The 23,796-nt window shown below is 37.9% G+C and overlaps 1 protein-coding gene across 3 annotated transcripts in view; it reads right to left on the reverse strand.

The window, feature by feature from the left end:
* Positions 1-23,796, reverse strand: part of SRBD1 (S1 RNA binding domain 1) — a 131,480-nt gene that overhangs the window by 15,509 nt on the left and 92,175 nt on the right. For all 3 annotated transcript variants that reach the window (XM_082047646.1, XM_082047648.1, XM_082047647.1), the window contains exons 18-20: positions 6,758-6,864; positions 3,665-3,841; positions 852-1,004 (exon numbers count right to left, since the gene is read on the reverse strand). In XM_082047646.1, coding sequence (XP_081903772.1) covers positions 852-1,004; positions 3,665-3,841; positions 6,758-6,864 — 437 coding nt within the window. The remainder of the gene's footprint in view (positions 1-851; positions 1,005-3,664; positions 3,842-6,757; positions 6,865-23,796) is intronic.

Raw genomic sequence — 23,796 nt, forward strand, 5'->3', positions numbered from 1 at the left:
AACTGTGGCATGGAGAGGATGAAACAAAACTGGACTGCATGCCCAGCAGAAGGAAAGCACACAGAGTTATGTGTACGAAGTTGTATACACGATTATTTCCATCAGAGAGAGAACAGAAAAAGCACAGGAGGGAAGGGGTCCTAAAAATGCAAAGTCCTGTAAGAGGTTTTTATATAGAAAACTCAAGCTTCGTGAATTCAGAAATTCAGCACATCTCTTTGAGGCTTAAAGACGGTTTTGTTATGAACAGGAAGCAAAACTGTGTTTCTCCAGGAATAATCTTCTCAGCATAGATAAGAACCCTACAGCATCTAGCTACTGCTGAAATTACCTCTAGCATGCTTAAAGAAAAGAACTTGCTCACTGCAAATCAGTTAAAAAAAAATACATACATGCTTTTTTATGGTAGGAGAGAATGTTTTCTCAAAGGGACAAGCAGAGTCCAATTTGAACCATGGCTGACGATAGAAGAGATCACAGCTTACACGAGCATTCACCAGCTGCCTCAATGAGGCACGAAGTGGTGATATGAAGAAGACAGGGTCATGGGAGGAAGGTCTGGCAAAGTTCTGAAAATTAACTGATTTCCTCAATGAAAAACAACACGTAAAATAAATTAAAAAAAAGGATAAAGCTAAAAACTTGCATGCACACAGGAGACAAAACGCATCAGTTGAAACCCTTCAGTTCTAAAGAATTTCCGAATCATATCTTCTGCTTGAAGAAAGGGAAGAAAGCAACAAATTAATATAAGTATTCCTGTCTCAGGCTGTTGTTAGAAAAAAAACAAAACAGTATTTTCATTTTAAAAATTGACAGTGTCAATGGTTCAATGGTTTCCCACTGCTTACCTCGTTGCAATGTTGTAAGACTCTGGATGAATACAAGTTTGGTCCAAAGGATTGGGCTGTCGTGAGGCATATGGTGTTGGTTTGCTCTTCTTTTTACCCTGTGCACCTGTTTTAGTCAAAAGTTCACGACTTCCAAGTTCATTTTTCTTATTACTGTCAGAAATCAAAAAAAGACATGTCATTCTTAATGAGCAAGATCCTAGCCCACTGACCACACATGAAAAATGCAATTGAACTTGTATATGCTAATTCTTTAAAAAAGAAAAGTACAAAACCCCTAAAAGGTCGTTACGAGCGAAGCTTAACAACAGAATTATAGCATAAAAATACAGCCTATCAGTGCACACGTATATTAATTTAAAATAGGAAAAATCATTGGGAAGGGATTCTGTACTTCAAAATTTCTAAATGATGACGAGATTATAAAGAAAACACTAAACAACCTATCGTAGTGTTTGCAATCTGGATAGCACCTTCTGTCTGTAAAATGGAGACAATTTCATCTAACTGCTTCATAAAGATCTCATGAGGATACTTTCATACTTAACTGTCAGTTAATAGTCTGCATAATTTTAATTTTGAAAAATTTATAAACAAAATTTTCTATTCATACCATCTTTAGGTAAGCAAATTGTAGCTCAAGCATATGGACAGAACAAGGAAAGTATGTGAATGCTTAAACATCAGAACTCCTTAAACCACATATATTGACTTCCTAGACTTAAATTTCTGAAGAATTCTGCTCAAACATGGGCCAGGTCTAAATAAGAAAAATTTCAAATCAAAAGAACTCAGATCCAGATTTACTTAGAACAGGAAAAAAACTAAAGGTGGAATCTACTTCTGTTTCAGAATTTATAAACCATTTTTGCAAAATTATCTTACTACAGCTTTTCCTAAAACTTAGTGAATACATTACTGACTCCTAATCAGTCAGCTTCAGTTAGCTTTTGGGTCGGGCTTTTTAATTTTTTTTTTTTCCTTTGATTGATTGGCTGAATAATGAAAAGGCTCCAAAGTCAGAGAGATCCACAGACAGACTACCCACATTGGTAGGAGGACTTCACAGATGACGGGAGAGAAAGATCTATCTTCACGTGTGCAGCGTATTTCCTATTAGCACACTTCTTCCTTTAAAGTTCCCCTTAAGCAAAAAATGCTCAGGATACAGTAAAGGCATCAAATGACTCCCACTGACAAAGGCTCCTTTCTTGCCCTTTTTTTTGGTTTGTTTGTGTTTCCTAGATCACAAGTGGTTCCTGCTTTTGCAGGACAAAAGAGAACGCACCACAGGACCTGGAACTAGCAGTCGCACTTTGGGTTCTACCCATACGTTGACCATCAGCAGAAATGCAGATGTAACTTTCTCTTTCCGTTTCAGGTTTTTAAAATAACCAGTATTCGTTAACTTCCAAGTACAAAACCTAATACACACAGCACTACACATCCATCAACATGATCAGAGAGGACAAAAATGAAACCTTCTCAAAGTCCATGTCAAAAGCATTTCATTTTGCCAGCCACAGCCACAAAAAACATTGTGGAGGCGATGGTGTTTGAGCTTTATTTTGGCCTCAAACTCCAAAGTTATAGCAGATTTCTCAGGTTATACAGTGTTCTCAAGTTTTATTGAATCCAACTAACATCAGAAGCATGCTCCAGCAAGGAAAAAAACCCCACAATGTTCTTAAACATTTCACCAGTGAACTTTTAGGAGGAAAAAAAAAAAGGTGTCAGCCTTTTCTTCCTCAGTTATATTGCAGCATTCACTACAAGAGATCTGTACAGCATAAGAGCTATCAATCATCTATAGCCTTGAAAGCAGTTTCTTTGGTCTTCTGGTACTTGCAGTGCACACCATTTGGCCAGCAGCATGTGCTTCCCTGCCAGATGGGCAACCAATCTGTACACCTTCTACCCAGGCAGTAAGCCAGGCCTAATGTGCCTACCTTCTGCCTAGAAGCTGTTCTTGTGCTCACTGGCCAGCAACAACCAGGAATACAATATTGCTTCTGAGCATTAGGTTAGGAAGAAATAGCATGTGCTTCCCAAGAAAATATTTATTGAGAAGAGTCAGTGGCAAAAGGTTGGGGATGGTGTTACCACTGTGCCCTTTCTTAGATTTTATGTTGGAAGAAGAAATGGGAAAAGCAGGAGAAGAGACACTGTCCCAGAAAGGGCACTTTCAGTTGTGGAGTTGGTACAGAACGAGGGTATGAGAGGGCAGAGAAAAGGATGACCTACTGTTGACAAACTCGACTTGGGAAAGGACCTCACATATTTGAGACAGAAGTCAGACACATCATGCTTGCTAGGCACAAGAATATAACACAGAGTTTCATCCAGGCAGCTATTCAACTTCCTCTCTCCAGATAATGGAATTGAAACTCTCAGGAAATCCACTAGTTAACCACCATTACATTCTGCAGAGTAATCTTTACCACATTAAAATGAATTTACAAATCTCTAAATTATGCTTGAAACACAAGCCTAAGGTTTTGGTATCTCAGATCAACGACACCACTGCATGTCAAACTACTTCTACCAACTCAGTGGCAAGATTTGTAATTAAATTTATGTACTTATTGAAACCTTGACTTAAGAGTACTAGGCTAATAAGCCATGATTATTGAGAGGAAGAACTAGCTTCAACCATTGACTTCAAGGAGTTTATCTGTTAAGACACTGTCTTTCAGAGTGCAAAGGCCTAGGATTCCCTAAGTCTCAAGCCTGAATACAAAACAGAAAAGGAGAAAAAAATCTTCTTGTACTATTTTGCATAATTTAGTCAAGATAGCTAACACCCCTATTACCTGCAGAAGGTCTTTATATATTCTTGATTGAATCTGATGAAGCCAGCGCACTGTTGGAAGGATTTGGGACCCAGACCTTTAACTTCTTTGAGCTGTTCTCTGTTTATAAATGGTCCATTCTTCTCTCGCCATTCAATTATATTTTTAGCCCTGTTAGCATTCAGTCCTGCAATGTGTCTAAGAGAAAAGTTTACAGAGTAAATTTACTACCATTGAACATTCATTAATACAAGTGCCATCCACTACAAGGATATATGTTACTGTAGAAAATCTGGTTTACAAAACTTAAAAACAGCTAAGATATCTGCAAATAGACTCAAAGACATCATCTTAAAAAGTATCCCTTCTTTCAATTCTACAGAAGGAATCCATTCAAATCAACAGAAGTTGGTATAGCAATACAGTTCCGTACATACAGTTCCTGGAGTAAGCCAGGGACACATAATTTATGATCTCTTGGCTATTTCTGTAATGCCAACTCAATTTGTCATGTCTTATGGCCTGTTCCCAGCTGCCCTCTTCAGGAAACGATGTGGGAAGAGTATTCAGGACAGATAAATTGCTCCTGTGAGAACAGCCCCCTCTCAGCTATTCTCTTCCAATGGTACCACAACACCTTGTCCCAAGGTGAAGAGCTGATGTCTGCTATCCAGAAGGAGAGTGGCTGGGAGCAACTTGCCTTCCTCATAATTTAACAGATCCACACAGCTTGTTCCTTTTCTCTCAGCTGCTCTCGAGATAAAAGAACAGCTAGGAACAGGCTGCATGGGGTGTTCTCAGGGCAACTTGGACCCAGCAAAGAACTTACCTGTGAGGTGCAACTGCAGTTAGCCAAGCTCCTTCAGGACACAGTGGGTTTGCTGCACACTTTCTGTACACACATGTGAGTACAACTTTTTGCGTATGGAGTGTGTTAAGCATAGAAAGAGGGACAAGAGTTGTGGTGGGCAGTTACTCCTGGCACTAGAGAAGGAAATGTCTCCCATCTGGCTTTATCTATCAGATGCCATTGCTGTAAGTCAACAGCAGCAGAGACCTGTTTGTGGAATGGCATAGACTGATTCTAGAATGACACCACTAGCAAACCTGGCAAGAACAGTCAAAAATCAGGGAAAAAAAATTTAAAAACCCCTTTCTATCATTCTCATCTTCAAGCAAAAGTTAAAAAAATAATCCAAAGTTGGTGAAAGCTTTATCTTTGACTGCACCTTTAACTACAGATAAAAATATTTATCATTAGGAGTGGAATTTTGTCCAAATATTTCTTAGAAACATTAAGAAATCCAGTTTATTTACACTGACAAAGGAACACAACAGAGTTCACAGAATTTTCCACTGATGATCTCAAGTCTTTCAAGTGTGGTACTGAGCAGTAATGCAGGTACTGTAGCATTGTCATCCCTTCCACGTGTAATATGTGTCAAGAAGTGTATTTGATGCATCAGAAAGCATAAGCAAAAAGCCTCGCTCATGGTATATTCTAGACAGAGCAACAATTTCATACACTGCACATCTGTGGGAAACTTGGACCGCATCTACACAGAACAGCAGAAATGAACTCCTGAGTATCAAGTTAGATCCAGAACTTGATGCACCATGTGCATACAAACATCAGGTTAATTAGACCAAACAAATTACTTAGCTGACATGGTTACCTCCTGTAACCATGACTGGACAGTGTCACTCCATGTTCGGTGTCTTGAGGAGACACAGCAGCACCTCAGCCTGGTGCCCTCTGCTGAGCTGCGCAGTCTAGTTGGACCCTGCAGAAGGCTGACAGGGCTCACCCACTGCCCTTGCTTTCATAGGCTTTTATTAATGGAATGAAAGCTGGTCAGCCTCATTTACCAATGCTACCACTTTTTTACTAATAGCTGATCTCAATCTGAAAGAAGGTAAGACAGAAGATAAATCAGGAGTCAGGCTAAGAATTAGATACACGGAAAAAAACATGGACGAGAAAGTAGAAAAAAACAAAAAGAATAGAGAGTGTCTTTCAAAATACGGAAAGACAGTTTTGTTTTCAAGAATTATCATAAGGGGTTAAAAATAACTAAAGATAGGGCTAGCAGGAATACATTTTCCTAACTTTGATACCTAATATAATTATCACTACTAAGATTATGGACATTCATTTTCTTCCCCTCCTATTGAAACTACTTGAAAGGAGGTTGTAGCATGGAGGGTGTTGGTCTCTTCTCCTGAGTAGCAAGTGATAGGACAAGAGGAAATGCCCTCAAGTTGCACTAGGAGAGGTTTAGATTAGATATTGGGAAAAAATTCTTTCCCAGAAAGGGTTGTCGGGCATTGGAACCGGCTGCCCAGGGAAGTGGTGGAGTCATCATCCCTGGAGGTGTTTAAAAGGCGTTCAGACAAGGTTCTTAGGGACTTGGTTTAGTGCTAGAGTTAGGTTATAGTTGGACTTGATGATCCTGAGGGTCGCTTCCAACTGAAATGATTCAAGGATTCTACTAGAGAGGATGACAGTAACACTTTTGCTCTTCTGAGAGGCTGTTCAGCTAAACAATTCTGAATTCAACACACTGAAGAAAGAAAACAAGCTTTTAATTTCTAACCAAGAGAAATAAAATCCAGAACATTTTCCAAGTAAATGTGGCATAACTTAAAACAACAACAAAAAAGAAAACAGTAAAAAGGGATAAATTTTTCAGCAGTTTCCCCTTAAATCTTTCCTTTTCTCCTTTCCTCACCCAACTTTTACAACCTGTTCCACTTAGCAGTACCATAAAAACACCTTCGAAGAGACAGAAAGTACATTTGAAAAATCCCCTTCTCAGTGTAAAAATACAGATTAATTATATCAAGTTTTTCTGAAATTGAGATTTGGCTCAAAAATTTTAAATATCTGTTTTTCTTCGAAAAATAGTTTTACCCTGGAGAATCACATATAGCTTTAAAAACTGAGTCTTAATGATCCAGTGAAAGACTGTCTTAATGTGTCATTTTCATGTAACTGGAAGTTTAACGTAAGAGCCATTTGCTCCAGCTAAGCTTGAGTCAGATGGCAGACTAAACAGAGACTCTGTGATCCAGAGCCATGTAATTACTGGAATAGGAAAATGTTTGACTCACCTTAATAGTATTTCTGAGCAGATGTTAATATCAACTCCTACAAAGCTGACACACTCTTCAACCACACTGTCCAGAGTTGCTTTAAGCAAAGTCTGTGATACATCATGCTGAGAAACAAAAATGCAGATATCAGGTTACTGAAACATTGAAGCGTACATAAATAAGAACTGCAAACAATACTAACATTAATAAAGGAGTTGAGGGAACTTATCAATATCTTATGTGAGGGTACTGGTTAAAAAAATAAACTGCAGAACATATTTTTTACAAGGTCTACTCTCTTTGCAACATCTTTGTCATGATACAAATCCCTAGAATAAGACACTCTTCACATTTCTGTTTTTTTAATAACTATTTCCCTGCATCATGTAAAAACAAAACTATATTAAACACATAATGATTACTCAAAGGAATAACACTCATGTTCATCCACTATGTCTTGTCTTTAATCTGAAATTTATTTGGCTATAAGAACAGTTTATTAAAAATAAGACAATATTTTAAAAGTAAGGTATTTAGAGAACACAAATGCTGTACTTTTGCACCTGCACACACAAATGTTTGAAAATAGTCCTATTTATGAGCATCACACTATAGTACTGTTATTATTTACTAAAAGAACAAGCCAGGTATTGTATGAGGCTGGGCAATACCTAAGGCACATATTAGCCCTGCAGCAACAAAATGTTTCAGATTTTGAACAAATATTTCTGGGAAGATTGGCAGGTCCTTGACCAAAGCACCACTAATGGAAATTCTTCCAGTTTTTCCATTATTGTTCATAGTATTTCCCCTTTCCCCCCCGCCTCCTAAAAGAAAATCAGTCACACTTGTCAAAGATAAAAGTTCCGAAGCTCTAAGACTTCTTTTCCTCCACAATGCAGGCATACTTCAATCCATAACTGCTAGTTCCCCACACAAGCCCATCGACGCTCAGAAGTCTGACCTGGAGGGAGAAGCCTCTCTAAATGCAGGAGCTAATTCAATCACTATGTTGGCTTAGCTTCAGGGCTCTTATACATCACCCATGTTAATCTGGGTTGATCTGTTGTGGTTTTGTGATGCATTCATTTTGGACATCAAGCTGGATCCAAGCCAAGACAGCAAACACTTCATCCAATACTTTGTTTTACCTCCTGAGCCATTCAGATCTTTTAAAGACTTCACAGTTAAATTTAACATGCCAACAACATCAATCCCAATCCACTAATGTTGGTAGTTCCTCAAGTAGGGTTTAATAACTGAAACAACTGTAAAACTTATGGCAACGTATGTCATACCCCCCTCATTTCAAGTAATGGTCATGTGATGTATTTTCATGATGCGATACATAGTAAAGTTACTGAAAAACAAGAAGCGCAAATTTCACCAGTGTTGCTCCTTCTCTATAAAGTTCGCATGCCAAAAGCCATGTATGTGCATAAGTACTGGCATTTGCCAACAGTTTTGGCCTCACAACCACAAAGCTTACTTGTATACTTTGTAGATCTAATGTCATTTTCTACTTCCTAATGCGTTGCTACTACAAGGCAATGACGACTTTTCTGAATAAAGAGAAACAAAAAAAAAAAAAAACCCACACCCCATAAAGAAGCCTTATGTTTCTGTTTTTCTGACTTACTGAAGATGAAGCTTCTCTTAGTTAGGATGTTCTATATATTCCATCCTCCTGCTGCCATCAACTGGGTAATGTACTAGAGCTAGAGGCTTCCAGCTCACACACATGCTCATGTAAGGACGCATTTACACACCACAGTACAAGAACTAGAATAAACCTGTTCAGAAACAAAACTTGGCCTCTTCTTTACCAAGTGCAGCTGCCAAATACTGGGCTAGATTTTCCATGATGAAGCACAAATTAAAAATTTAATAGGAGAAAGATACTAATTCAACATTTTTTTTCATTATGATGGAGGAAGGCAAAAGGAGAAAAGATATGGACAGTCCTCAAAATGTCTTTCTGCTTTTAGGAAAGGCTACTGACTCCAAGATACTTGGAAGCTGATTATCATATAGTTTCACAAGTTACATTAACAGGTTCCATTAACTGTAGCAGTTCTTGGCCACCTCTAAAAAAAAGTCTAGGCCTGAGAGAACAACTCAGAATATACAGTCTGTGGCAGAGATTAGACTAGACTGCTGTTTTCCCGCATTTCAGTCTCATTCTGTAAGATAAGGATCACTCTTCAGAAGGAATAACATGGAGTTACATGATTCAAAACTGAGACAACCCCCATTGTCTCTATAATGCCTTACAGCATAGAGTATAGCAAAGATGGTAATCCATAGGTATGGCCTAATCTTTCTAAACAGTTCTTTGGAAGAAGCTTAATTCAGTAGAAGCTTTATTTCCAGTCTGCTGAAAGTGAACCTAGATAGTGATTCAGCCAACTATATTCCCCCCCCAAACAAGGAAAGGATATATCACCATCAAAAGCTAAGCTTCCCAAAATACCTCTGCTAATGGAAGACAGACCAGTGCTTACAGATCCCAAGTTTCAAATGTGAAGCTGGTATTTATGTGAAGATTTAAGCTTGTGGATGCAATAGTTTTTGTAAAATTCATGTGATGGAATACACGCAATTTGGAAAAAAACGTAATATTCAACTGTTTATTTCTTTTGCCAGGAAAACAAGACATTGTCAAGTCTCACAAAGATTATTTGCAATCTTTTAACTAGATTGCTGCATGATGGTCACCATTAAAAAAACCAAGACACACACAAGTTGTTCTTTATTACTCCAACACAGAACAGTCGTACCACTTGGAATGGACATCACAGCACAAATGTGAAGGCATAAAGTGAATGGGCAGACAGGACAGAACAGTCACCCTGCTTACCACACAAGACAGCATGGCTAAAACAATCCCTAAGATACCAATACCTCACAGAAGACAGATTGAGCTACTGAATGATGTTAAGTTGCAGACACTAGGAAAACTTTCCAGACAGTGGATCTGCCTCCCAAGATGCAGCTACTGACTTTCACAGCTTCCTTTCGCTATGATCAAGAAATTTCTACATCCCTCTTTACATTGACACAAAGCACAGAGAGGTGTTAGGACTTAAGTTTCTAAAATAAGTTAATTAAAAATGTGATTATTCCAATACCATTGTCAAGACTTCCTACTGTAACATGCTACACTTCAGAAAGGTTTCAAGTGCAAAGCATTTTCCTGTCTTCCAAGAATTTCACTCAACTCAAACATTAGAGTCTAGATGATACTATATACTGCTATGTACTATCTAGGTGGTGCTATCAGATTATTCAGACACTGCTAAAAGCACATGTACTCCATGCTACTAGCTTGCTACAACAGGTTTGTAAAGACAGGAGCCCCTCTCAACTGCTGCATTATGCACATCAGAATAACATCTACACAAATAAAATCCAAGACCCATATGCAAAGCTACTTTCCAAGGGTGCTTATGCAGAATCTTATGCTGCACAGCCCAAACAAGCCCTCCACGCACCAACGTGGTAGACTTGCTTCAGCTGATCCCCTGCAAATGCTTCTAAATAAAATATTTTCGTATTAACACTAACTCCGAATGCACCCCTATGCATGAGGGTTTCCACCTGCTAACACCATTAAGTACTTTCTTTTTAATCAGAATAACTCTGACTTATTTGCTGTCTCTATCTGGGGAACAAATACCACCCCTACAACTCCCCACACAAAACCAGGAGAAACCAGCTCCCGGGGCCAGCTGAACCATTCAGACCAGGTGCTTACTTGGAGTCAAGCACGCAAAGCACCCCGACAGCTACGCCTAACAAGGAGGGGCACATCCTTTGGTGCCATTTTCAAATACTGTCTTGAATTTAGCACCCAAATAAATCACTAAGGTTTTAGTAAATTTTCTGTGGATATCTCCAAGCAACAAAATAGATTGATATCCCCTATTTATGGAAACTAAGACCAGCAGAAATAAGGGACTTGCCACAAACTGCGAAATGCCCAGTGCAAATCTGCAAACTTTCTTTTATTATCACTCTCCTGAAGACAAAGCCACCTTGCTTCTCAGATAGCATTAGGAAGTACTTAGATATTTGTTTGGTTTGGGTTTTTTGTGGGGAGCACTATAGAAATTAATCTGCCTGTAGAAATAGCAGGCAGAGTAACCATATTATAGTATTTGTTTTCTAAGGAATTATCAATGAGAAGGGGAACAATATACATAAAATTATACTATTTGATTAATTGAAATGGCTACAGTAAATAATCATAGTTGACCAATAAATGAAATTCAGACATTACATTTTTCTGATCTTTTTATAAAGACTACCTCAATATCCCAAATGTAACTTACATTCGTGAATCTGGAAGAAAATCAAGGGCTTCTGTTTTGATTTCTGGTCATGATTACCACTCAAATTAGTCTGTGGCAAATTTGTTAAAATTACCAGTAAAAATAATATTACATTGTGTATTTTAAAACCACCATTCTGCAAACCCAGGCTAAAAAACTAATACAACACAATTTCATGTACTTTCATTAAACACAGCGCTAATGTTTAACACTAAAAATAATGTTTAAGAACGACTGCCTATTATGCACAATAGTTTTGTCCTATTTTCACCTCCCCCAATACTTCATCTATCTTTTCTTTCTATATGGTACGAAGCAGAGAGCAAGGATTGTTGTTATGGTCGGTTTCAAGAGCTATCATCACTCAGTAAAAATAATTAACATTACTGAAAACCTATCTGTTCCTTGAGAGGGTGCTACTACAACTGTAATAGAAATCAAAACCCTGTTGATGTACACAACAGGAAGGCAGTACTTTAAATAGCCTCTCAGCTCAGTTCTCTCTAGCAGTATGTCAGTATGGACACTGTAAAAATACATTTGTCATTAGGATGACAAATCCGCCAAGTCAAAGAACCACTGTTCTCATGAAGCCTGGAGGATGAATTTGGTCTGCGTGAGCACAGGTGGTGGGGCCAGTACACTGACTTGGCCTGACCACAGACACTAAACAACAGATCACTAGTGTTAGACTAGAACAACCCTAACAAGCAGCTTTTACATGGAAGTACATTACAGCTTTAAGCTCTTTACCTTTGGCAATATAAAAACCCCCACAAATACTAAAACAATACACGTAACTATAAAGCATTTGATAATCTTTTTCCTGGTCCCCTGTAAAAATCGTAATTTCAGAAAATACAGTATGACTGCATGTCTTTCTGAAAGCCAAATTCAAACAACTTAAAACTCTACTGCAAAACACAGCAATTCTTAAATACTTTTAATTTTACATTTACAAACGTTAGTAGGCATCGACATGACCAGCCCATGCATCGTCATTACTTTACAATGCCCAAGAGTCACGTAAGGCACCTTCCAATGCAATTGAACAAGAATGACTCGGAGCCAGTGTAGACATGACCTAATGATGCTGGACACAAAGCAGTGGGGACAGGAAGAGTTCTCAAGTCCAGGCAGCAACCTGCAGGTTTTTGACCCCAGTTCAGCACTACAGAATTGTAACAAGATCAACTTTCATCCTAAACAAGACCGAGCTGCGTGTAGGACAACCCAGTTTGGTTTTCGATCAAGTTATACTTCACTTGTCCTTTGAATCCAAAAGTCAACCTTCAATTAAGTAAATGCAATTTAATTTTTTCTGTCTAAAAGTAAGTCCTGAAACACTTCTAACACCTCATAAAACATTATTTTACTTTCTTGGTACCTACCATTAACTTCTATATCCATGACTTTTAATATTGGCATGTGAGACTAGCCAACAAGCCTCTTGAAAAAATACTTTTTTTTTTTTTTCTTTAAATAGTACTATAACTGTGCAGCCTGAATGACATTTACTGAATGAGAAATTAGGTGGGACAACACATCTTAAGCAAAGTTCAAAATTATATTATTTCACAGAGATTCAACCCACAGAAACATGTTTTAAAATTTAAAAAGGGGAAAAAACATTCCCTACTTGCGCTGTGGCCTATATACAATCAGTTGCATTTCAAATGCTTGTGAAACCACAAAAGCGAAATGCATTCAGGATAAGCCCTTAAGTACAGCAGGACGAATGCAACACAAATTATCTAATGATAAGTACCTTTTTCACGTGCAGAAATATAAAAAAAAAGTCAAAATACACCTTACATGTCAGGTGGAAATGCTGGAAAGTTCAGGCAGGGGGTTTTAATCTCTAGCGTCCTCTGGAAAATCCCTTTCAGTTAGATTCTAAGAAAACAAGCTTATCCCTCTGATGTTTGATAAAAGGACCTAACTTCAATAATTTCTTTTGAAGATTGCTTGTGGTTTCTCCAAGTGTTATATTGTTATAGGATATATTGTTATCCTATGTACTTAACTCTGACTCATTTCTTGTTTTCAAAAATCCAAATTCTGTTTATTTTAACAGCATATTATTATTACTGAAATATCCCCAGAGAGAGAAAGGGATTTATATTTTCAAAGAAAATGATAAAACAAAAACAAAGTCTGTCAGATCTGACATTAAAAAAAAAAAAAAGAAAACAAAAATGCACACTTGATCTTGTAAATGCTTCAAGTCACTTGCAAGTTGCTGGAATTCATCTTCTATTTACTTGTGCTTGTGTCATAACCGGAGCAGTAATATTGCTAAGCTTGTTACACAAATTCAAACCCATTGCTAATATGGTCATATTTCTAAAACTAACTTATTTGACACAAGCAAGCTAGCAGCAAATGACGGAATCCAAAAACATCTTCCTCCCTCCAGCACAGGTACCAGTTTTCTTCAACGCATATTGTTATGTGACTAAGGGGAAGTAATCTCAATTGCAATTATCATCAACCACATAACTCCTGAAGATTTCAATGAGACACTTTCCAACTAGTAACAAAGGTGACCGTCCAAACCGCTAGGTGGAAAGCCTACATTTCCATTTCAGTCCAAAACTGTATTTTGTGGCTGTTAAAGCTCTACAAATACAGGGGATATCCTGCGGTAGTACAGAAAGGTAAAGTGAGGACCATCAGGAGTGGAGTTTCATAGACCACATGGCTGAACAGCAACAAATTCAGTTGGAGATTTTCCTGAAAAGTGCCAAAGGATAAGAGGGGGGAAAACCAAAAAGTTACACTGATAGGGGGAGAAGAAAGAGTAAATTTCTAGAGGGACGAGGCAGAAGTCATGAAGCCCCTGTGAATGTGGTCATATGTGGGAATTCTGTTTAGTCTGAAGTCAGTGACCATCCACCTCCTTGCAGCAAACAGGTGAGAAACAGCAGCTTCTGGGTATAAAGTTCCCACTGGCCTCACTCAGAGCACAGGCAGCCCCCAGGAGGTGTGAGGAGCTTGCTAAATGCCTCTGTAAATATACAGACTTCTTCCAGCTCCACTGAAGACATGCTGGAGTTCCGCTCACTCCTCTCTCCTGAGGAAATGTGCTACTTGGAATATTTTATAAAACTAGAAAAAAACAGCAAATTCATTTAAGGGTATTTGCTAAAATTGCAATATTTGTACAGTTGATACACATTTTATGATACCCTAGATTTCTAATGAAAGCAGCTTCTCACACTCACTGGCTTTCTCAAAGTTAGTAAACAAATACACTCGGCAACTGCTACACCAGGTGACTCATATCAGCAATGGACTGAGAATATATTTAATACAATGACATATCCATCCCCACATTAAAAATGTATATGCCAAACAATGACCTCTGGCAATTTTTTAATCCCACACCAGAACCAGTCATGATACAATGAAGAGGAAAAAATATTTTCATTTAATGTGACACTACGTCCTGAAACTCTTGCTGGAAAGTACTTTTAGGAAATTTGACTTTTCTCAACTTTTTACCTGTTTGTTTTTTGGTTTGGTTTGGTTTTTTGTTTGCTTTGTTTTTGTTTTTTTCCCAATAAAATGGATCAGTTCAAATTGAATATGCCCAAATAGCACAGTCTAATTCCTCTCTGTTCAGTTCTCTCCCTCTCTTCTACTTGGCTCCTCCTTTGCTTTCATCGGGCTCCCCTCCTTTCTGCACCCCCAGCCTCTTCCATGGCATAGCTAACGGCAAAAATAACCTACGAATGAAGCAAAAGGCAAGACACTGGCCTGCAAAAGACACAGCCAAACTCAAACAAAGCAAGCTTATTTTCTCTCCTTACTAAAAAGCATACACTTTTGATTGACATATGACAACTCAAAAAGTCACCCAGGGTAGTGTTTATTGAATGACCCATGGAAGACTGAAAGCTGCCAGAAAACCAGGAAACATGAGAAAACAAAAGCTTCTTCAGTACCAGCATTTATGGATTTGACAGGCAGAGTACATAAGCATCCGTTGTGTCATTCACATCTTGATAACTGAAACCAATTTCAGCACAACTCACTATACATAACAGCAAGTTATATTTAAAGCAAAAGCATAGAAAATAATTAGAAAAAAAAATCTCCATGATGTAGTAAGTTTATATATTTTTAAAAATCTGCTGTGCACTAAGCTTAACAAAACGTGCATTAAAATGTGTGTTCAGTACTTTTCCTATTACATATATAGCACAAGCAAAGTGTTTGCACGTTGGAGGTTGAAAAGCTGACAGGACTGAACAATAAATGAGCTGCACTAACTTGTCAGCACTATAAAAATTAAGTTCTCAATGACAATTTTTACAAGTGAACAAGAACACCAACATTTCTCTCATTCTCAAAACCAAGCAACCCTCAACATTGACAGTATGTGATTGTTACTACTGCAGTGATTAGCATAACATAAAACCTGAGAAATCAAAGTGAACTAGTAGAATAGCATAAACGAGAATAATGCATGTACTACCCTGTACATGGAAATAGCGAGTACTCTTGCAATATACATATTTTAAAAAAAAATATATATATATATATGAGTAGGCATGAGGGAAAAGCACAAATCAAAGAGCACTTATTTTCGCAGTATCCCTGAGAGATGCTGCGATTTGTGGCCTCGCAACATGACCCTTACTATTATTCGAGGTCTAGAAATTCCTTCAAAAGGCTTCTTTAAAACATCACAATAGCGTTTAAATTATTCATAAACATAAAAAATAATATAAAAACTTATGGCGCAACAAATTAATGAAACTTGCTTGAAACATGGAGTTTTCTTAGGTATTCTCTAGTGGAAGATTTGTAAAAAATTATTGCATTACTATTACTGACTTGCAAATTTTACAAGTTACTTACAAAGTCAGAGCTTTTAATATTACAGGTATGAACACATTCATTGCAAATGTGTAACCTGATCACAGATTATTCCTTTTAAATATCGACCTCTATTTCCCTCGCAATTTTTTTTTTAAGTATCTAAAACTTAACCAAAATCACAAAGAAATAAAATAAGAAATAAAGTATTTGAGAATCTAAAAGTTAATAATTTAAAAACTCTTAAAAACTACCATTTTAAAATGAAGTATCTTTATGAATTCTAATTATAAAGCCATTTAGTCCAAAAAGCAACTTTACTGCCTTACATTTGGTTTTGGTAGAGTTTGTAAGGTAGAGGAAACAGAGTTCTCTATTTGTACAAATAATTACGGCTGCAAGCTGGTACACCATCGAGCAAGAAGGGAATTACAATAATCTCTGATTTCACAGCACTTTTTTCTGCTTCCCACCATTTGCAGAAGTATGCCCTTACTTTACAGTGTGAAGAGCAATCCAGAATCAAGGCAGCTCCATTGAAACCACTGTCTGATGTTCCACTACATGAATTAAGGTCACAAGTTCAATACAAGTTTTATCAGTGCTTTCCAGAACCGGGAATGAAGAGATGAGGTACCAGATAGTTCAACCAAATGATTAAATGGGCTTATTCAATATGTGTCTGCTTTGGCAAGTTATTAATTATATTAATTATTGCATGTTCCTTTCTATGTGGAATTTAAACTTTATGACAGCTGTTCTCCTCAGTAACCTAGATTAAGGCATCACACTTTGGACTTTTCCTCACACAAGGCAGAGTTGCTGTAAACAGAAAACAGGCAACGGACACATCTTAGATCAGCTACAGCAAAGCTTAACCTTCTAGAATGCACAAAGCTTGACAAGAAAGTTCAATAAGGACAACAGCCAGACTTTGCACCTGGGACACAGCAACCCTGGCTGTACATACAGACTGAGGGGTGAGATGCTGGAAAGCAGCTCTGCAGAGAGGGATCTGGGGGCTCTGCTCGACGGCAAGTTGAACATGAGCCAACAGTGTCCCTGGCAGCCAAGAGGGATCCATGTCCTGGGTGCATCCAGCACAGCATTGCCAGCCGGGCAGGGACGTGATTGTTCCACTCTGCTCTGCACTGGTGCGGCCTCACCTGGAGCATTGGGTGCAGTTCTGGGTACCACAGTACAAAAAATATATTAAGCTACTAGAAAGTATCCAGAAGAGAGACACAAAGTTGGTGAAGGGGTTGGAGTGGAAGCCATGTGAGAAGCGGCTAAAGTCACTTGTTTTGTTCAGCCTGGAGCAGACTAAGAGGAGACCTACAGCTTCCTCATAAGGGGAGGAGGAGGAGCAGGTGCTGGTTTCTTCTCTCTGCTGACCAACAACAGAACCCAAGGGAATGGCAGGAAGATGTGCCAGGAGAGATTCAGGTTGGACATGAGGAAAAGGTTCTTCACCCAGAGGGTGGTGGACACCTGGTAACAGGCTCCCCAGGGAGGTGTCACAGCCCCAAGCCTGACAGTGTTCAAGAAGAGACTGGACAACACCCTCAGACACATGGTATGAATTTATGGATTGTCATATTCAGGGACAGGAGTTGGACTCAGTGGTGCTTGTGGGTCCCTTCCAACTCAGGACATTCTATGATTCTATGAAAGCTCAAGTGCAAGTCTTGTAGTGAGGTCTCCAGCATGTGGCTGGCTAGGCTGATGCAAGGAGCAGAGTTAATCCCAGGCACAGCGCGATGAGGAAGACAAGCTATGCCTGGCAAGTCATCATCACTAACCCTGGCCCAAACAACATCTGCCTTCTGATGCAAAAGGATACATGGGCAGCTAATGCCATTCCCAGCCTGCCAGCTCATCTCAGGGTGAGATACACCTGAAGATGCAGGTTTCAGCCACACAAATATTTGGTGTGTCCCACCTGAGGCTCCAAGGTAATTCATTCTTGCATCCAAAGCCAATCCTGCAAATACACACTTCCAAGTACACTCAACTGGAGCAAAGACCTGTCAAAGTCCACTGATAGGCCACTTCAATGCTGAGCATATGCTTAAGTGTTTGCAGGATTAAAAAAAGAATCTAGCATGAGATTGGAACTTTTCAGTATTTTGGTAGATAGTTCAGTAGACTTAAAGTAAAAATAATTAGCTTTTCATATGATTCTAAAAACTAAGAAAAGTTCAAGGAAGAGAAAATATGAAGCTTTATTAGAGAAAAAAAATTCAGAAAACCACTCTATTTTTTACCCTCCAAAAACACAGGCAGTCAAGAATGTGAAGAGAAAAATGCAGGCTAAAATGTAACAGCATTGGTGATTCTGTGCTGCCTGGAATGCTCTTCCGTCATAAAGGCAGAACAATTTCCCTTAAAATAGTTAGTCTAGCTTATTTAAAATAAAACATAAAAAACCTTAGTCAGCTCACATCCTAAGATTTATTTTTTTTAAAGCATTTCACATGCAGGTCAAAAAGTTATACAAGAGTGTTTTAACTGCAATAGTCAGACTGCTGTGTCTTCAAGATATTATACATTTCAGTGCCAGGCAGAAGGCTCTTGCTTTCTGACTCACACATGCAAGGACATAATGCTTTCAGCAGATCAGGACTAGCTGCTGAAAAGGGTTAGCATCGTGTCCCAACAGAAAGAGATCAGAGTTCAGGAATTATATGGAAGCTTCGCAAATCTCAGCTTGCTAGTCTTCTATCCTAGCAAACTTCTCAAGTTCATATGCCACAGTTGGAACACACACAGTTCTGACACAGGTTTAAAATTTACATTCAACAATATCATTTTTTTGTTTTAAAATAGACAAATATCGAGAGGTTTTAGCTGAATCTGGAATTTAGTGTTTCAATATTTCTTTCTAAATATTTACATATACGAATAATTCTACATGTACATAAAAAATTAATTTGAGGTGGATCTGCCTAACAGGCTGTCTTCATTTGAGTATTATTTTCATTTCTGTTAGCCTTTTGAATACAGAAGGATGAAGAAATTTCTGGCTGTTTTACAGAATAAATATAATTAGAACTAGACATCATTAGAATACGCTACTAGTCTAAAATAACATGTATATGACTTTGTTTAGATTTTGGTTTTGGGGTATTAGGCAACCTGAAAAGACATACCAAATAGCTCCTGTATATAAGAATACACATGGTATTTTTCCAGTTACTCATCCTGCAACTAAGAGCAAACCAGTCACTGAACATCAGTCTCTAGCTACCACTTTTTGATTCCCTAGATCCTGCTCCTGAGAGTCTAGAAAACCTTCACACTAGAGTGGTGCATTGTCAAACACTCTGAAGTCCTTACATAAAACATCAAAAGCACTCTTAACTTCTCCCAAACTTTCAGTGGCAGAAAACACATAGCTGATATCACAGGGATACAAAGTGGTGGGTTTTTGCTTTGCTGTACTTACTCAGACCATTTTGACCTGCTGGTAACAGAACTTCTGGGAGATATTTTCTTACAGTAACACTTCTGGTTTTGCTACTGTATTGTGACTTTAGAACAGCAGTAACCTCCCCTGCCACAGCCACTCATGCACAGACATCGCAGAACCTTTAAACTTCACACTTCCAGGTACCTGAAAACAGTCCCACTTTTACAGATGACAAATCAAACCCTCAAGAATTTCCCTTAAGCCATAGTAGTAAATGAAAAAGAGACTACAATTCTTAATTTCCTGTCTGCAACCTGAGCATCATTACCCAGAAACAAACAGGACACATTTTACCTCTCCAATATTTTATGATGTTCATGCACTGATCACTGTGTTCTCTGATTGCACGGCCCAGGGTCAGCTTACAAATGTTTTCATATTCTCGTTTTGAGTTGTCCCATGCACCAATGGGAAACAACTAAAACATAGCTCTAAATACCCTTCACTTTAGAAGGTAATAACCACTTCTCATTAAGCAATTGTCTTAGTTATCACAGCTGGAGGAAAAGACTGAATCCATTCCATCCCATTCCAGAGGAATTGCTTGTATGTCCAGTTCAGTGATAAAAATTAAGCTGCCCTCTTTTACAAGTTATTTTCAGGTAGCAATCAAGATTTAGATGCAACCAGACTGTTCCCTCAGACTAACAGATTTAAGGTCTGGATAAGAAGTTGGAAAACAATACTATTTAATACCACGGATGTAGTCAAATCTGAGCAGTGGGGAATAAAACCAGCTGATGCCAAGTTCTGCTGCTGCTGCTGCTTAACCGCTGACAACATCAACTAGACCACCTCACATGCACAACCAAATAGGATGAATGGTTCCAAATTGTTTCATTTTTTTCCTAAGATATTTTGTAAAACATGTAAAATTAAAAATGGCCTGTACCTTTTTTTTTTTTTAGTTAGATGGGATTTATGAGGAGCAGATTTTTATTATTGCATGTATACTTCTAAAACAAAACAAAACAAACCCAGCACCACCAAAAAAACACCAAAACCCAAACAACCAAAACCAAACAAACCCAAAACCAGAACCAAAACAACACACACACAGACAAAAAAACACAAACAAAGAAAAACAACTGGAAACCAACATCCAAATGGTTCAAGTTATATACATAACAATGACTTCTAGGTATAAGGTATGGAAACCTGTTCCAAAGTATAATGAAATACAGATAGTTAGGAAAATGAGAAGAGACTATTGCACATAGATTATATGTTATGTCATATCACATGAAAGAAATAATCAGTTCCTCCTGAAAATGTTTCTCAAAGGAAGACAAAATGCTCCTAGCCACATCAGCCATTTTGATATTTATATTTGGAAAAAACAAGAAGCTACAACTAATAATGTTCTTCTTGATGCCTTAAGCACAGATAACTTCTTTAAGTACTTTCAGTCTTCTCCACCATTCGATTCTAAGAAATGGATACCTCATGATTCAGATTGTTCAGGAGAGTTTAATTTCTTTGTCTTCCCATTTGTACACATTGCACCTCATTGCACTAAAATATACATTTTCTCAATTTCTAAATTCTGTCTGCAAGTCTTAGCCACTGCAAGAGTTCTCCTGGAGAGCTGCAGCACTAGAACATTTCCAGTACAAACTCAGAAGAAGCACAAATTCTGCAAACAGATTGCTATTCAAAAATATGAGAAAAAAACCCCCCAAAACAAAAACAAAATCCAAGAGTGTTCTGACAGAGACCACTTCCAGCTTTCTGTCTCTTTGGATATCTGGAATGTAAATGCACACTGGTATTTTTGTAAGACTATAGCGCTCGCCCAGTATTCACTCATTTCCAACTCATTCAAAGGTTTCATAAAGCATTCATATCTTTAAATCATTTTAATCTATTTTCTATTTGTCTTCATTATGTAGCTCACATTTTATGACTGGAAGGAAAAAAAAAAAAAAAGGCAAAAAACCCCACCCACAGGAAAAAAAGCCATTCTGAAAGGTCTCTCTAAAATTCAGGCTGCAGACACTCAAAGTGACAAGTCTTAGCACACTTCTTCCCAAAGCTCTGAAAAACAAAACCCCACAACACTTTAAGATACGCCATTTACCTGAGACACTGGCTTTTCAGAAAAGATAACGGAAGAAGCATAGTGGCTTACTAAATAGAACTGGGAAATTATATGGTACCCAGCAACAGCGACAGAGGAAGAGGTGTCAGGATGTGATAAACCAGAAAGCCACTCTAATGACTTGTACATAGAGGGAAGGAATGCTATGAAAATAAGGAGCACGGACATACTATTTTGCGCATACTTTAGGTCAAAATCTGTACTGTTATCCTTCTTACCCAATACTTACATGTGTTTTCAGCAAAATATTAGGGTTCTTTAACCCTACTACTCAAAGTATTTCTAACAAAGGCCTTCAGGTAAGTAAGGAAAAGCTATGGCAAAACCAGATTTACCTGGCATATCCCTAACAAATACATTCATTGTGACACATACACGTAACACTCATCAACATGGCTTTACTACCCCAGCATAGAGAGAAGCAGTTGCAGAGACAGAAGGCAGCAGTCAACCTTGCCAACTTACACTTTCTGAGAAGACACAACCGCAAGTGTGTTCAGAAATGCTGCTTTAGAGCAGCCTTCTTTAAGATTAAAAGTAGTCTTTCACTATAATTTAGGAATAAATGGGACCTGTCACTGATATAAACCTCTTCCACAGAAGAGACAGAAATTTAGGAGGACATAATGGAAATAACATTTCCTTAACTCCCCTCTTCAGTTCATTATCATATAGTTGCATCCATCAGGCAGATTAAAATAAAATGAAGGACGACTACATGGTGGGAATAAAGGCTGGAGGTAAAAATACCCAAACATACAGGGAAGGCTTTAATACTTACAAAGTTTGTCCAGATTATCACAAAACCTCAAAGTAGGTGGATTCATGTCTAAATTTATGCTAATCTTAAGGGAGCAAATAGGTATGAGAATCTTGATTCACAGCAGCATTTCTATGCAAGTTGAGGAAGTAAAATTGAAATAAAGTATGGTAAATTAAAATAGTGAATTAGAGAGAAAAAATAAATGTTTTAAGGATGCTTAATTCTTCTGCCCAGATAAATATGTCAGAAGTAGTCCAGGCTCACAAAAAAAAATTCATTTTTCTCCATAATAACATACAGTACTTACACAATTGCAAATTAATATTATGTTTGCTCCTGTAAAACAAGTCAGTTTGAAAACCCTAAATGTACGCTTACTGGTTGAAATAAATATTTTTCTTTGAAGTTTAATTTTGCAAACCAAGATTCCTGTGACAGCAAATTGTTCTAATGTTTCAGTCATTAATTTACTCATAAAAAGTCTGTCTTAACAGGTCCTTCTTTAAATAAAAAATGGCCATACACATCACTGAAAATTTATCACAGAATGCTAAAGAAAGAATACCAGAAAAAGTTACCATTACATATGTAATAAAAAAATAAAAAGAAATAAAGTATCCATTTTAATTGTTTAGTCCTCTTGCTGAGAGAGTAATAAGAAAAATTCAACCAGTTTTACTCAGCACAGGAACAGTGCGAAGCAATGGAACATTGTTAGTCTCTCCTGCTCTCTGTATTTTCCTGCCCATTTTTAAACAAAGAATGTTCACTCCCAATCAACAAGCACACAAAAAGAATGTTTTCCTATAGAAAATGAGATGGAACACAGCATTTTGAGATGGTAACCGCCTTCCACTGCATCCAACCGGACAGTAGCCTGTACCCCTTGTCCTTCCAAGAGCAGTTCAAGGTCCCCATGCTGCCCTCTGCGTTCTGCACAGTTCGGGTCAAACTTCAGAGCACCTCAGCTCTCCCTTGAAACAGTGCCACATTTGCTCTGTTTAAGAATGAAATCTGCCTGCCCTTAGGGCTTGGTAGAGTTAAAGGGCAAAATCCTGGCTCCATTTAAAGTCAGTGGGCAGTTTGCCACTTAATTCAATTGTGCTAGTATTTCACAGTGACCTTAAGGGTATAGCAAAAAGCTTGTACCCAAGTACTCTGTCTTTGCTTGGAAGAACAGCGGTGGCCTGTATTAGTTTTTAACAGTAACATCTGGGTGGCAAATAGGATGCTTTTGCTTTGAAAGCTCACATGAAGCTTGCAAGCATTCATTCAAATCATATTTTATTTCACAGCAAGAACACACATGGTTTTTAATATTAACCAACATGTGGCTGTACCAGTGCCATATCACAAATGACAAGAGACATTGGCAGAGACAGCACAAGTACAATGTATTTTACATTACCATCTCAGCATCCTAAACAAACTACAGTGGCATGGGGTTGCATATCAATTTGTGTATCACTATAGTGTTGTTTTGTTTTGTTTTTTTTGTTTGTTTGTTTGTTTTTTTATTATTTTTTTATTTAAGTAATTAGCCAGCTAAGTTCATTGGAA

The sequence above is a fragment of the Streptopelia decaocto genome, assembly GCF_964273445.1.
Source record: "Streptopelia decaocto genome assembly, chromosome: 3".
NCBI lineage: Eukaryota > Metazoa > Chordata > Aves > Columbiformes > Columbidae > Streptopelia > Streptopelia decaocto.